The sequence below is a fragment of the Caloenas nicobarica genome, chromosome 3, assembly GCF_036013445.1.
Source record: "Caloenas nicobarica isolate bCalNic1 chromosome 3, bCalNic1.hap1, whole genome shotgun sequence".
Classification (NCBI taxonomy): domain Eukaryota; kingdom Metazoa; phylum Chordata; class Aves; order Columbiformes; family Columbidae; genus Caloenas; species Caloenas nicobarica.
The window spans coordinates 44,915,336-44,930,499 of NC_088247.1; the positions used below are offsets into that span (position 1 = coordinate 44,915,336).

Sequence of the window (15,164 nt, forward strand, 5' to 3'; positions counted from 1 at the left end):
GTACACAGACATAAATTACAGAAACAAGGAAGTACTAAAAATGCACAATGGAACAAACACATTGTAGGTCATTGATAGATATTTGATCAGCAGCAATCAGCCTTTACAAATTTCCATTTGTTGACAATTCAGGAAAGCAAGAAGGCTATTTATGCTTATTTACAATTTATTTTCATTTATGCAAGTGTTTGAATTTCCCTGTATTTATAATGCTTGAGGACAATTACAGAATTCCTAAAACGTTCTTTACCTTAGGCTATTGGCATGTTCTCTCAGCTTTAAGCTTGTCATACTGTAATTTGAAATGCATTCAAATAATTAACTTTGTTTATCTCTGTATTAATGGTGCTAATCCTCTGTGGCCTAAAATACTGGAGACATTTCACAAGTGTGTTAGAACAGCTATGGGCCATAACAGGATTGTCTGTAATGTTTGCTTCTCCTAAATTTGACATCCAGCCTTCTTATGTTTAGAAAAAAAAAAATCTTGAGATATGTTAGTGGTTTTGCTGTTATTAAGAATATCAGAAAGGCATTTTCTAGCTTATTTCACAGCTATGTAGATTTAGAGCACTTGTCAAAACAAAATGTCAAACTTACAAAAATAAATAAGGAATGTATAAAATAAATGTTTTATATGAACAGTTCAGCTTGGATTTCCATACTGATGTTCAAGATTTCCAAGAGGTCATGTATGAAACAATTGGGATGTCTACTTGAGTTTCCTCTCTCTTTTTGGAGATCTACTTTTCTAATTGAAAGCAAGGCCTTAGCTTAGTTTCTTCAGGCCCTTATTGAGCTGTTTCTAGCATTTCCAGTGGGCTGACTCCACTAATTCTCTCGGCTACCTGTTCCAATGTTTAGTTGTTATTGTGGTGAAGAATTTTTTTCTTATATCCACACAGAATTTCCCTTCAACAGCTTGGGCCATTGCCTCTTGTCCTGTCATCATGCACCTCAACTTCTCTCTAACCTTCTCTTTAGCTAGTGGAAAAATGTAATTAGATTCTATGTAAGCTTTTCAGTCTAGGTTGAACAACACTATTTCCATGAATCATTCTTTCTAAGTTAAGATCTCCAGTCCTCTGATCACCTTGGTGGACACTCTCCAATTTTAATATCTCTCTTGAACTTGAAGGACCAAAACTAAACAGAGCATTTCTAGTGTGGCTTGACAAGTGCAAAGTATCGTACTTAATCACATCCCTTGTTCTGTTGGCTATAGTCTTGTTGATACAGCCTGCAGTTTGCTTTCTTGCTGTAAGGACGGACTGCTTACTTATGTTCAGCTTGTTGTCCTCTTGGATCCATAAGTCCTTTTTAGCCAAGATACACTTCGGCCAGTCAATTCCCAGCCAGTGTGTATTCTTGGGATTACTTTCTTCCAGACAGACTTTGCATTTAACTTTGTTAAAAGTCATGCAATTCCTGTTATACTAGTTTTTCATTCTCTTAAGGTCTCTCTGCATGGTAGCTCTTTCTTCTAGTGTATCTACCTCTTCTTCCTCTTTGGTGTCATCCACAAACTTTCTGAGGGTGCTTTCAATGCATTTTCCAAACCGTTTATAAATATTGAGGTCTACAACTGACCCTTGAGGCACTCTACCCAGGACATTACGGAAATCTGGCCTTGAGCTATTAATTACCACCTTTCAAGATCAACATCTCAGCCAGTTTTCTACCTGTAGGTGCTCCATCTGTCCAGTCCATAGCTTGCCAGTTTGTCATCAAGAATGTTGTGAGAGACCATGTTGAGCATCTTGCAAAGGCTCATATAGATCGGTCTTTACGAATGCATTTTTCGTATGTCATTATTTTTGTCAGTGCAAACACACAAGTGATGAGCTTGATGAAGTAATTCAGAAGTGACATTTCATAGTCTGTTTTACAGAAGGTCAGAAAAAAATGTGAATAATTGTGCCTTTGACCTTAAAAAAATCCATGAGCAACTTTAAGAAAAGTGGCCTATGTCCACTAAGAATGCAATGCTTAGGAAAACAAGTCACATAGCTCTTATAGGCAGTGTCATAAATGGAGAACAGTGTAGTAAGTTTGGAAATCTGTGGGGGAGGTTTAATTCTTATGTGGTGGAGAGTGGTTTCATAAAATATATAAGAACTGGGTTTCTGCCTTTTTTTTTCTCAAAATTTCATCTTAACTACCTTTAACCTTTCCTTTGTTACTACAGTCTCTTTTGAGTTTAAATATTGCATGAGTGAAAGCAAAGCCATACCCAAATGCTTTCAGAAGCCAGGAAAGAAGCTGGATGCTATAATTGAAATAAAAATCTCCATTAATGGATCTGTAATTTTTCCTTTGTAGAAAAATGTCAGAAATTGCCTGGCACATTTTTGCTGTGCATTTATCCAGTCTTCTGTTGTATCATGAGGTCTGCTTCCCTGGCCTTTGGACCTTGTTTATTCTGGCATTCGTTCAGCACCCTGATATTTTTCCAACCTTGTGGTCCAGAATCTCACTGCTCAGATATTTGTCTTTCCTTGACAGTGCTTCAGGATAGAGAATTAACACTTTACTAGCACAATTAACACATTCCTTCTGTTTCCAACCTCACATTTGTACATAGTATTAGACTAACTTTGCCATGCTTCCTTTTGTGATCCCTGACGTGCATAGTTGTCTTCCAATCATCTTTAATTTATGAGTACTGAGTATGTCACCGACAGTATTTTCTAAATGTCTTTGTGAGAGATACTATTTTATGCACCAGGTAGATGAGTTTCTTGATTTGCTTAACCTTTTCATTTCTATCTTTCTGTTAGTTAATTGTCTTTTTTTATTCCAGTGAAATTCAAATATTGTAAAGCACAGGTACCTTTCTTACTACTCTGCATTGTCTTCAGCATTACTGAGGGAACAGAAGCATGATAAATCATGTCACCACAAGTTATACAAATATCATTTCTGGTTGATTTCAAGTTAGATTGGACTTCCAGACAGTGGCTTCCAGTTAGATGAAAAAATACTGTGAACTAACCCAGATAAAATAATACAGTTAATGAACTGTATGGAATAAGTTGATTAACCAGATTGATTTGCACGCAGTGAAAGAAGATGGAAATATCATGCAAACTGCAGCATCTGCTTCTATCCGTATGAATGACACAGTCATAACCACAAGAAGAAATATGTACATATTGGAGAGTCATTCTCTTTAGTTCAATGTCAAATGGGCTCCTTACACTTTTGGTTGTTCTGGCTCCTTGATGTTAGTCATGTGTCTGCTGAGTAGTTTGCTAAACACAGAAGAAAACCATTTGTGGTTGCATTTTCCTCAATAAAATTTGTTTGTTTGTTTGTTTTATTTTTGTTTTGTTTTTATTTTCAGATAAAGCATTCTCTGTTGTAAAACAAATCCCATAACCTTTACCATACTCTTTTTTTTTTTCTTTTTGGTAAGAATTTCTAAAAGCTAGTTAAAATTTAAGGGTCAAAGGTAGATGCGCTGTTTTCATTAGCATAATTTCAGTTCTGACTTTTAGCCTTTAAGGGTTGAAGAAAGCAGTGCAAAGACATTGTAGTTTTCTGCTTGTGTGAGAAAACTGAGAGATCACTGTGCACTTTTGATCACCCTTGTTAGTTTCACAGTAGCGAGCCATGTGGACTGATATTCTAGGTTTTGTGTTATCTTCTGTAGTCTCACCAGTTGTGCGTAAACACTCGTTTCTTTATTTGTTTGTTTTAATAATTCCAGTAAGCAAGCTATCCTACAAAGGAGCTTTCTCTGAATTTGTTAGCGACATTTGTTCTTTGTTTTTCAATAGTATCTATGGCTTCATCCTAGCTGATTAAATCAGCCATTGTAATATAAGCACTCTGTCTGTTAGAGGATATTGTACTTTTTTGCACTCTGTCTATTAGAGGATATTGTAATTTTTTCACATGCTCCAGTGCTTCCGTAGAGAGCAACCATTCCTTCTGCTAATGTGTTTTCATTCTGTTTTGGTTTTTTTTTCAACAGAAATATAGAAATATATATGTATTTCAGTTCATTCTTGCTTTATTTTCTGTTGTAGCTCATTTGGCTTTCTCTTTTATTTTTTCCTCAACATGTGTCAGCAACATGTATCTAATGTTTTACTAAAATTGTTTTATCCGCCAATTTTTTATATTACTTATATTTTTTATATTCCTTGTATTATCATATAGCGGATAAACTGTGTGATTGTTTTTATTGTTGTTGTTTTTCCATGTGTGTACTGGGGTAAAGATAGTATGTCAAAAGAATTAAATACAAGTTCCTCGTAAAATTTTACAAATATTGAAAAAATGTTCATTTTCCATCCTTTCTGTATTATATAATAATGTGGATTCCTACAGAGCCGATGTGCACTGCTTATAGTATGTTATACTACAGTGCAATATTAAATGCTTTCAAGAATTATTTGATTTTCAGAAGAAAACCTATAAGGATAGACCATATCCATTTGGTCTTCTCTATTCTATGAGTTAACGGTATATTCTGAACAAAAATGATTTTCTCTTCCATTGTTACTAAAATCTTTTGCAATCAGCTCCAGACTATATTCAGTACAGTAACAATGTGTTCATGGAGAGTCCTAAAAGTCTTCAGTTTTGTTAGCACTGACACTAGAGTCAGTTCAAATACTTGATTTGCTAAGTCCCCAGGCAGAGTGAAATAACTCTTGCATTATATCTCAGCAGGGGAATGAAGTAATCTTTTTTTCTAAATAAATGCTCTTTTTTCCCACATGCACTGCTAATTCTCCTCTGGGGCAGAATTTATGGCTGTCAATCAGCTGAACTTCAGAAAGGTTTGCAAGTGTCAATCTTTGTTTAGTATTTCGACCAGAGCTGGTGGCAGAGTTATGTTAAAGGCTGACATTTTAAGATGAAAGACTTTATAAGTCTGATTATACTAGTTCTCATGCTGTATTTCTGTGTTTTATTTACTAGGTAAGATTTAGCATTTTTGAAAATTTTCTGACACATCTTGAGTTTGAAACATTATTAAATAGATGAGGAAAATGTAATATGAAATGTTCAGTAGTTCTAACACCTTCAATTTATCTAGTGGTTATGATCTCTTAAACATTGTGTTTTATGAAGATAAGAGAAGGTAGTATCTTTTTCTAAAGAAACTGAGGTGAAAGAAAGGAAGCAACTCCTCTATAGTTGTCCAAACTACTGTCTCTCTCTTCCTACCGCAACAGTTATTTACATTCTGGGAATATCAAAGCAGAAAAGACATATTCATTTTTAGGACATTTAGTAGTCAGTTTCTGAATGGCAAGCTAGTATTCTCTAAGTATTTTTGCAGTGTCCCATTAATAAAGTATTTGTTGCCCTCTCCATCACATCTATTTTCTCCATATACCGCCACCTGTACGTGCTTTGATTACTTCAGGTTGTGGTGCTGTGCACTAGGTTTTCACAATTGTTCGGGAGCAGCAGTGTTATTCAAATAAGAGTGAAAATTTCAAATGCGACAGAATCCACAAATTCTCCTGTAACACTTGCCAACATTCTTGATGAACTTGACTACAGTAAAGTACTTAATAGTTTTCCACTGACTTCAAATACTTGCAGGTCTTCTCCTACATAAAACCATACAAACAATAAAAACCAGATAAGTAACAAATGTTGAGCATTTTCTTGAGAATCTGTCCAGCTGTTTTACACAGACAAGTTGAGAGGTACAGGTGAGATGAAAGGTACAGGCATCCTTAGAAGAATGCCTTGGTAAAATCTGATGTAGTAAAATACAATGAGAGAGCAATGTGGAAACTAAGAATTTGCTTTCACTCTTATAAGCATATTATTCATGTTGCATCTAATATTTGTCTTCTAGAAATCAAAAATCTCCACTTACGACAAGATGTGGGCCTTCATGAGTAGCAGGAGGCAATCAGTACTTGTCAAAAGTAATGAAGAAGGTATCCAGCGTGTGCTTACCTCTGATTATGCATTTTTAATGGAGTCGACAACCATTGAGTTTGTCACACAGCGGAACTGTAACCTAACACAAATTGGAGGCCTGATAGACTCAAAAGGTTACGGCGTTGGAACTCCCATGGGTAGGTGATACGTCAACTATTTGTTCTCTGTTCATTAATCTTAGTTACTGCAGTAGCATATAAAAGCTCCAATACACTGTTGATTTCTTTACATTGCTAACATTTTTTCTCATTCTCTTTTTCCCATCTGGGGAAAATATTACATCTTATCAATATTTATGGATTTTATTGAATTCTCTAAACAGAAAAAAAAAGTTACTTTATAAAAAAATGGACATTTGCATATGATATTTTTCTCCTACATGGTGCCTTCCATATGTTCAAGAAAGAGTACTTTTCACAGGACCCTATTTTATAAAAAACAATGGTTTTTAATTTTTGATCTCTCTCTTTAGAGAATGAGGTACTAGTAGTACAAGGCTTGCATTAGCAAATGATGATAATATTTCTATACTGAGAGAACTAATCACTGAAATTCTTGAAAGCGGAGGAAAGAGTCTATAACATGCCATGTATAATCCACAGGTATAAGAAATACTGAGTTAACCTTGTGGTATATGGTTTTGCAGAGGAATTCTAATCCTGTAAATATTTTCCAGGTCAGGTGTTCTTGACTAGGCACAAAACTTTAGATGCAGAATGAGAATCCAACTAGTGGCATTAGTTTGGCTGCTAGAATCCACAGGATGAGATTCAGAAAGCACGGAGTTTCTGACTTTCCATTGACTGCAGTGATTTTTGAAGGGCATGACCTGAGGATCTGGCTTTAGATTTCAGAATACATGAAAATAGAAAATGGTGTGACACGAAGACTCAGTCAGTACTGCACAACGATCCTACTTAATATTGTAAGATCGTTCTACTGACTTCTTTGCAAGGCCAATATTTATTTTAACTTTATTTTTAAGAAGAATTTATCATTTAGTGATTGATGTGAATATGTTTTTCTCAAATAGGCTTTATATTTGGACTGGTTTTTTACCTGTGTTAATAGCATATACTATATCATTGTATGGGGAAAGTTGTGTCTAGTACTTTAAATCAAGCACATGGTTAGGAAGGTCAAAAAATAAACTTTCTTTGAATATCTTGGTTAAAGATGTGTCTACTATTATAAAATATAGATTTCATTGTATGTGGTAAATATTTACTGCAACTTCAATAACATCTTTAAAATTTTCGTTATTTCAGTAATTTGCTATGAAATAGACATCTTCTGGAGGAATTACGATTCTGTTCATTCTGTCTTTGAAAAGGTACTTGTTAGGAATCTCATCTTAATCCATCTACCAATTTTTCCACCCTGTTCTGTTCTGACTTCTTATATTGCTAAATATATTCTGTAGAAGTGTAAGTGCCAGAAAGGACTGGACTTCAATCCTGCTGCTCTTTTTGGCATCTTGTATTTTTGATATATAAACCTTTTATCATGGAATCATAGAATCATTTCATTTGGAAGAGACCCTCAAGATCGAGTCCAGCCATAACCTAAATCTGGCACCAATCCTTGTCCATAAGAACATTATTATTTTGAGGGTGAAAGCCACCTTCCATTCAGGTTTAAAATGGGGAAAATTGAATCTTAGTGATAGTTTAAAAACCTTGAATAAGCAGCATACAAACATGTGAAGCACCTGAAGTATACCCCAGAAATCTAAGTGCCCATAGAAGTGCCAAAGTGATAGGAATCAGATCAGGCTATTTCACAAATGATTTTGATCACGTGTAAATCAGAGAAGAAGCATAAACACCAGAGAAAAGAGATGAAAAGCAATGATAAAGCTGGAAACAGACTTCTAGAGTTAAAGTTCAGAAGAAAAAGTATTGGATGTAAAGAGGTAAGAAAAAAAGAAAGTAAACTTTCTTTTCAGCTTTGTCCCCTAACTTATCTGGGGAGAACAGGCACTATGAACGCACTATTTCTTCACTAACTTTGAATTGTATAAACCACATTATTTATAGAATAGAAACACAAAATCATTTAGGATGGAAAAGACCTTTAACATCAAGTCCAACCACTACCTAGTGTTGCCAAGTCTGCCACTAAACCATGTCCCTAAGAACCACATCTACAGATTTTTTAAATGCCTCCAGAGATTGTGATTCAGCGACTTCCCCAGACAGCCTGTTCCAATGTTTGACAACCATTTCCACGAAGAAATTTTTCTTAAAATCCAGTCTAATCCTACTCTGGTGCAACTTGAGGTCATTTCCTCTCATCCTATCACTTGCTACTTGAGAGAAGAGGTGGATAGCCAACTTGCTACAACCTCCTTTCAAGTAGATGTAGAGAATGATAAGGTCTTGTCTCAGTCTCCAGACCTGAACAACCAAAGTTCCCTCAGCTGCTCTTCGTAAGACTTGTGCTCTGGAACCTTCACCAGCTTTGTTGCCCTTCTCTGAACTCTCCCCAGCACCTCAATGTCTTTCTTGTAGTGAGGGGCCCAAAACTGAGCACAGTATTCAAGGTGTGGCCTCACCAGCAACAAGTACAGGGGAACAGTCTCTTTCCTAGTCCTGCTGGCCACACTGTTTCTGATACAAGCCAGGATGCTGTTGGCCTTCTTGGCCACCTTGGCACACTGCAAACTCATATTCAGCTGCCTATCAACCAACAGCCACAGGTCCTTTTCTGTCAGGCAGCTTTCTAGCTCTTTGTCCCCGAGACTGTAGCATTACATGGGCTTGTTCTGACCCAAGTGCAGGACCCAGCACTTGGTCTAGTTCAGCCTCATTCAACTGGCCTCAGCCCATTGATCCTGCTGGTCTGGATCCCTCTGTAGAGCCTTCTTACCATGAAGTAGATCAATACTCTCACGCAACTTAGTGTCATCTGCAGGCTCATTGAGGTCGCACTTGATCCCCTTGTCCAGATCATTGATAAAGAGATTAAACAGAACTGGCCCAAATACTGAGCCCTGGGGAACACAGCTTGTGACTGGCCACCAACTGGATTTGGCTCCATTCATTACAACTCTTTGGGCCTGGACATCCAGCCAGTTTATCCAGTGAAGTGTACAGCTGTCCAAGCCATGAGCAGCCAGTTTCTCCACGAGAATGCTGTGGGAAACAGTATCAAAAGCTTTACTAAAGTTTAGGTACTCAACATCCGCAGATTTTCCCTCACCCACTAGGTGGGTCACCTTGTCACAAAAGGAAATCAGGTTAGTCAAGCAGGACTTGCCTTTCGTAATCCCATGCTGACTGGGCCTGATGGCTTGCTTGCCCTATACCTGCTGCATAATGGCACTCAAGATTATATGCTCCTCGTCCGAGCAAAACAATACAGAGCTATTTGTATTAGAGGCATAGTATCTAAAAGATATGGATGTCATTTCCCTACATTTACAAAAATATCCACTTTATCTCTTGGAACAGTGGCTTGAAGATGCCAAAGTGTTTGCAAATAAGATTAAATTGGTAGAATACAGTTGTTACAGGTCTTATATTGCGTACAGTAGAATGTATATGGTTACTTTGGGAGAACAGCCTCAAAGGAAGTGGGTGCAATATATCTTGTTCCTTTTGAAAGCTAATAGAAAAGTAGTTAGTGAGAACATAATTTGTGTCTAAGTAGCTACAAGCAAAAGAGCTAAAAGCTTTCCTAACAGAGAAATATGCTATTAGAGTAGTTTATGATAGGATAATCACTTGGAAAATGCAACCACCCAAATATAGCACCAGTTTAGAGTACTTCAGTAAAAGCTCTCTGCTCACAATGTGAAAGTTTTAAATTCGGAGAAAGTAAGTTAGCTTTATTTAATATGACACCCACAGCACTGAAAAATAAACTAGAGACAATGAATTCGGTAAGTCATACATACAATGGATGATTCTTTGATACATGTTTAGAAATTCAGGTAACAGTCTTTTATATACTTGGAATCATTTTCAGTCAGCCACCTCTGGTGCTAGGCTGGATAAACCTCATTTATAATGGAAAGAGAATGGAAGAACAGATCTGGGATGAGACCTTTGACAGCAACTAGCACTTTGGAGCAGATAAGAGAGAACCTATTTGTAACTTAGGTTGTGTTTATTTTGTTTCATTTTCCATTTTTGCAGCTTTGTTTATAGCTTTGTAACAATGAGTGTAACACTTGCTTTGCTAGAGCATTTTTTTTTCTTCCAGTTTGAAGCTCCGTATGCCAGGTTTCTTTATTGGTTTTATTCTGGCATGTCCTATTAGGAGGCACTGTTTTGCCAGTCCTGTACTCTTCATCAATGAATCTGGTAGACAGGAAAACTTTTGCTAATATTCATAAAGCCTGAAGTATGCTATGTAGTTTATTTCTAATAGTAAATATATGAATATGCATTATGTGCGTTTATCAATTAGAAATACATATATATTTGTTTTGTGGTTAGAATTTGTCTTTGTGTGGGCATACATCTCATAATCCAAGGCTGATATTCAAGGGAGGAAGGAGAAGACAAAGGGAGGGAGGAAGGAGATGAGAAAGAGAGGGAGGGAAGGAGAGAGAGAGGGTGGGAAGAAAGAGAGAGAAAAGACATGGAAAGAAAATGAATGAAGTAGGGCAGGGGGGAAGAGAGAACAGACCCTTTGGGTATGTAGAATAAGTTTGGCTTTTAACAACAGATCCTCTAAAGTGTTATTTATTAACTCCAGCAGTTCTAAATGTCCCATTTCTTCATCATGCATGATAAAGGTGTTTAAATTGCATTTGTTCTTGAATAAACCCCAGTTGGGATAAATTTACCATTGCAAAGTATTCCTAAATATTTATGATAATTCCACATGTTTATGATCTTCTATTCAAAAATAAATTGTAAATTTTTTTGGAAGAAAACCTAGTCTATCCAGCAATATACATTTCATGCCCTACTGAAACACAATTAATATGACTTTCCTACGGTCATTGTACTGTAAAGCACAGTAATATTATGTGACAAATGCTATTTTCCATAATAAGTATTTATCAACATCATTGTTAATGTGAAGTGAACAACATGAAATTTAGCTCTAAAAGCTATTTTCCACTTTTTTTTTTTTTTTTTTCCACTTTTTACTCTCCAGTTAGAAGAAACAAATTTGAAACAGTCTCTTGGCAAAAAGCAAATCTTCTCTCTGGGGTGATTTCAAGTTCTTATTTATTTTCCAAAGTCCTGTTTCTCTTCAGCATCTTAGACAGCAGGCTAGTTTCAGTCTGGTTTGGGCAGATCCTCTGTTGAATTGGCATTTGCTTCTATGTTGAACCTGGAGTACATAAATGGCCGACAAGTGTATATGTCAAACCCGTTTCATATGAGATCTGCTGAGCATGCACCTTTCTTATGTAGCAACTCAGGACTATCCTGACTGTGCCGGACAGACTTTATATGTGTGGAGATACTTGCAAAGTAATGCCTTTGACATTTTGAAAATGAAATGGGTAGGTGTAAGTAATCCTGAAAATTTGCATATATTTCTTCTAACTCTTAAGAAATACAAAATAGAAAGTGGTGTTTGAGAGATATGGTGCATATAAGAAATTAGAACTAGTCATTTCTCTGCTGTTTCTCTGTGATTGTTAGGCTGTGAAAAGTTACAGAATTAGATTAAGAAGAGGCTTTATTTATACAGGAGTGAAATTCCTATAATATCTGATAATTATGAGGTAAAAAACAGTTTGAGAAAAAGGTGAAATACACATTTTTTTATCCTTTCTTCCAGTGCAGTTATTACAAGAAAATAAATTTGCTATTAATATTAATAATATCTCAGTTACAAAACATAGTAAGCCGAATCACTTACACGACTGTTTTACTAGTTTTATACTTACTTTTCTATTTCTGTGATCAAACTATATCTTTTCCTACTACAGCATATCACTGTTTGTATCCCTTCTCTTTTCCATACTGATAGACTATCAAGAAGCCCTGAAAAATGCTGGAAACAAATTATACCTCTCATGTCAAAAAGAAAAATCTATGAATAAAATAAGCAGCCTTCCAGCAGAAGTGCATTGGCTGAAGGCCCCAACTATCAGTATAATCACTTAAGTTCAAAAGCCAAAAAAAACCTTCAAGGCCCTCATGTTCTAATTGTTTCAGAGGTGCCATTTTTAGTGAAATTCTCTTTTCTGTAAATTCAAATGTAACATCAAAACCAGCCTTTTTTTACAAACATTTTTTTCTCTTAGAGAATTTTTTTTTTCAGTGTACATCGTTCTTCAAGATTCTCAAAATTTTTCCCACTTACCTATGACTTCCTAAAAGTCTATTTGGCCAACAAATGTGATATGCAGATCACTTGCACATAGAAATTTATTTATATACTTTTGCACAACATAGTTCATCTTAACATTTTTTTACTTAGACATTCAAATCTTTTAGTTTTAGAAAATCAGAGCCAAGAGTGGGATTTGTTTTACTTTTTTTTTTTTTAATTCTATCAGCTGTATAGCATGTAATTAAAATGTTGTTTAGAGTAACCACATTTTGAAGACAGTATTATTCATATAATTTCATCAGACATGGAATCTAGAAAGAGTATTTCACACTCCACTCACTTAAATTAAAGATCTCACTGAGGAAAAAAAGGGTTTCAGGCAATAATTTATGATCTGCTATTTCATATCTTCTCTAGAAATATGACTTCATGAATTATTTATATTTATCTAAGCCATTAATAAATGCAATACAATAGTGTTCTTCCTACCCCAGTAATAGGCTGCTGGATTGAAACAGAATTTAAACAAAAAGTCAGCAAATGTATAACACTTAATTATCATTTTCTATCCAGTAACATTGTATAGGCTCAGCTGATTTATATTACTTATTCTATCTCTAGAGAGTGACCTAGGAAAATATTCAAAGTAAAAGTTTTTATTTTATAATGTTGAATTTTTTTAACTGACCTAGTCATGTTCTTAATGTGAATATTTTACAAAAGATTTTGTTACCTGCCATTTTTATTTAATTGCATGTCTCCAAATATAGAAAACTTTAAATGAAGACACGGTGGGGAATATAAATTACTTAAGAACAAAAGCTTTTTAGAGATGCTTATAATTTCAAAGATTAAAACTTAATGTAGTAAAAATATGAACAAATAAATGACTCTTATTTCCTAAATAAGCAATGCAAAGTAAAGAAAAAAAAAGTATTATAAAGGTGGTCTTAAAATAGTGTCAACTCTCCTCTTAAAATTCATTCAGGCCTCCTCCCTTGCTGCATTTATCATTCCGGAGATTTGCAGCCTTGTTTTGTAATCATCTAAAAATTAGTTCACTTTTGGAGCTTGCCTGTAAAATAAAAAGTAGATACAATTGGAGTAAACACCTCGTAAGTGTAAGAATAACACTTCATCAGCCTACAGATCTGTAGGATGTTGTTTCGTATGTTTTGCCTAGCTTTTAAAAGATTGAAGCTTTGAATTCCACAACCATGTCTGAATTAACTTTTTTTATTAACCAGTTTCTACACATATGAACTACATCCCAATTAATATGTTAAAGAAATGCCCTGATTGTTTTCTAGTTAAGAAATACAATATGTTATTACATATTTGGAAATTAGTGGTGCTAGAAATTTTTCTTGCTCTAGGTGCTACCTATATCTGTGGTAAAATGAAGCCCAGTTTAACAGAGATTAAAGTTTGAATAGAAAACCTTCTGTTTTCCACAAAGAACATAAAAATGCATCTCAGAATTGAACGTACAGTTTTCCATAGTCAGACATTATAGCCACCACGAAAGTAGGGGGCAGTCTATTCTTTAAGCTCTGATAGAATAAGAATGTATAGTATGGTTATCTTGCAGTTGTATATTCTGAAGGAAGTAGGATTATGATACAGATGAGTATCATAATGATAACGAGTTCTGGCCTCCACAATTTAAGAAGGATGTGAGGGTACTTGGACCATCAGCTGATGAAAGAGCTGGAAGGAATGTCCTGTGACAAGCAACTGAGGACACTGAGATTGTCTAGTTAGGAGAAAAGGAGGCTGAGTGGTGACCTCATTGCTCTGTACAGCTTCATGAGGAGGGGATGTGACGAGGGAGAGGCTGAGCTCTTCTCCCTGGTGTCCGTGAGGGAATGGCTCAAAACTGCATCAGGGGAGGTTTAGACTGGACATTAGGAAGCATTTATTTTCTTTTTTTTTTTCTCTTTTTTTCTTTTTCTTTTTCTTTTTCTTTTCCTTTTCCTTTTTCTTTTTCTTTTTCCTTTTTCCTTTCTCTTTTTCTTCTTCTTTTCTTCTTCTTTTCCTTTTCTTCTTCTTCTTTTCCTATTCCCTTCCCCTTACTGATCTGATTCTGGGAACCAGACTACTTATTTTAAAAAAAAAACCAACAACAACACAAAAAAAACCCTCCAGGCACAACATCTCTAGCTATAACATACCTGAAGAAGAATCACAGAATCACAGAATGTTAGGGATTGGAAGGGACCTCAAAAGATCATCTAGTCCAATCAAGAAAGTAAGGCTGAAGTTTCACTGTCATTTCACACTGGCATAGATCTGTTGCTTTTGCAAAAACCAACAGCTACACGAGCTGATTTAGTGACCTAAACAGGCAGAATACTGTTCATCTTTTTCATGAGATTAATTTATTTCATGTTTAACTATGTATCTGCTAATGAGATTGGGTGAGCACTAGTCATAGTGTGGAGGAAGCAGTGACAGCAAAGAAAGTGGGCTGTGGAAGACGAAATGGGATTTCTGCACAGCCAGCTGTTAGACTGAGTCTGAAGATGATCCTGAGAACCTTCCTTGTTTTGTGTTAGCTGCAGAAACCTGCAATGTTTCTCTCAGTGGCAGAAAAAAAACCATTTTAATTTAACAGAAGTGCGTAGTTGCCAGTTGAGGGGGAGCTGTCAAAGTGAGTTTTTCATAATTTAATTTTTTTTTTCCATGGCTTGCATTCACTCTATCTCAAACTTTACAGAACTTGAGCAGTACAGTTTTCATTCCCCTTCAGACTGGTGCTTCTTGGTTTGTTTGGTTTGTTTGTTTGTTTTGTTTGTTTGGGGGTTTTTTGGTTTTGTTTTTGGTTTGGTTTTGGTTTGTTTTTGGTTTTTTGTGTCTTGTGTCCTGCAGATCTAGGCTAAGAATCAAAAACCATTATGGTAGCAAGAGAGCCACAAGAAATGAAAACACTGGCTTGTATTAAATACCTCTTAAAAAAATCCATAGGATAATTTCAAAATTAATATATCAACATT

The 15,164-nt window shown here is 35.6% G+C and overlaps 1 protein-coding gene across 1 annotated transcript in view; it reads left to right on the forward strand.

Annotated features, from left to right (window-relative positions):
- The window catches only part of GRIK2 (glutamate ionotropic receptor kainate type subunit 2), a 376,312-nt gene that overhangs the window by 336,331 nt on the left and 24,817 nt on the right, over window positions 1-15,164 (forward strand). Inside the window, exon 14 of the mRNA XM_065632877.1 lies at window positions 5,831-6,056. Within this exon, the coding sequence (XP_065488949.1) occupies window positions 5,831-6,056 (226 nt within the window). The remainder of the gene's footprint in view (window positions 1-5,830; window positions 6,057-15,164) is intronic.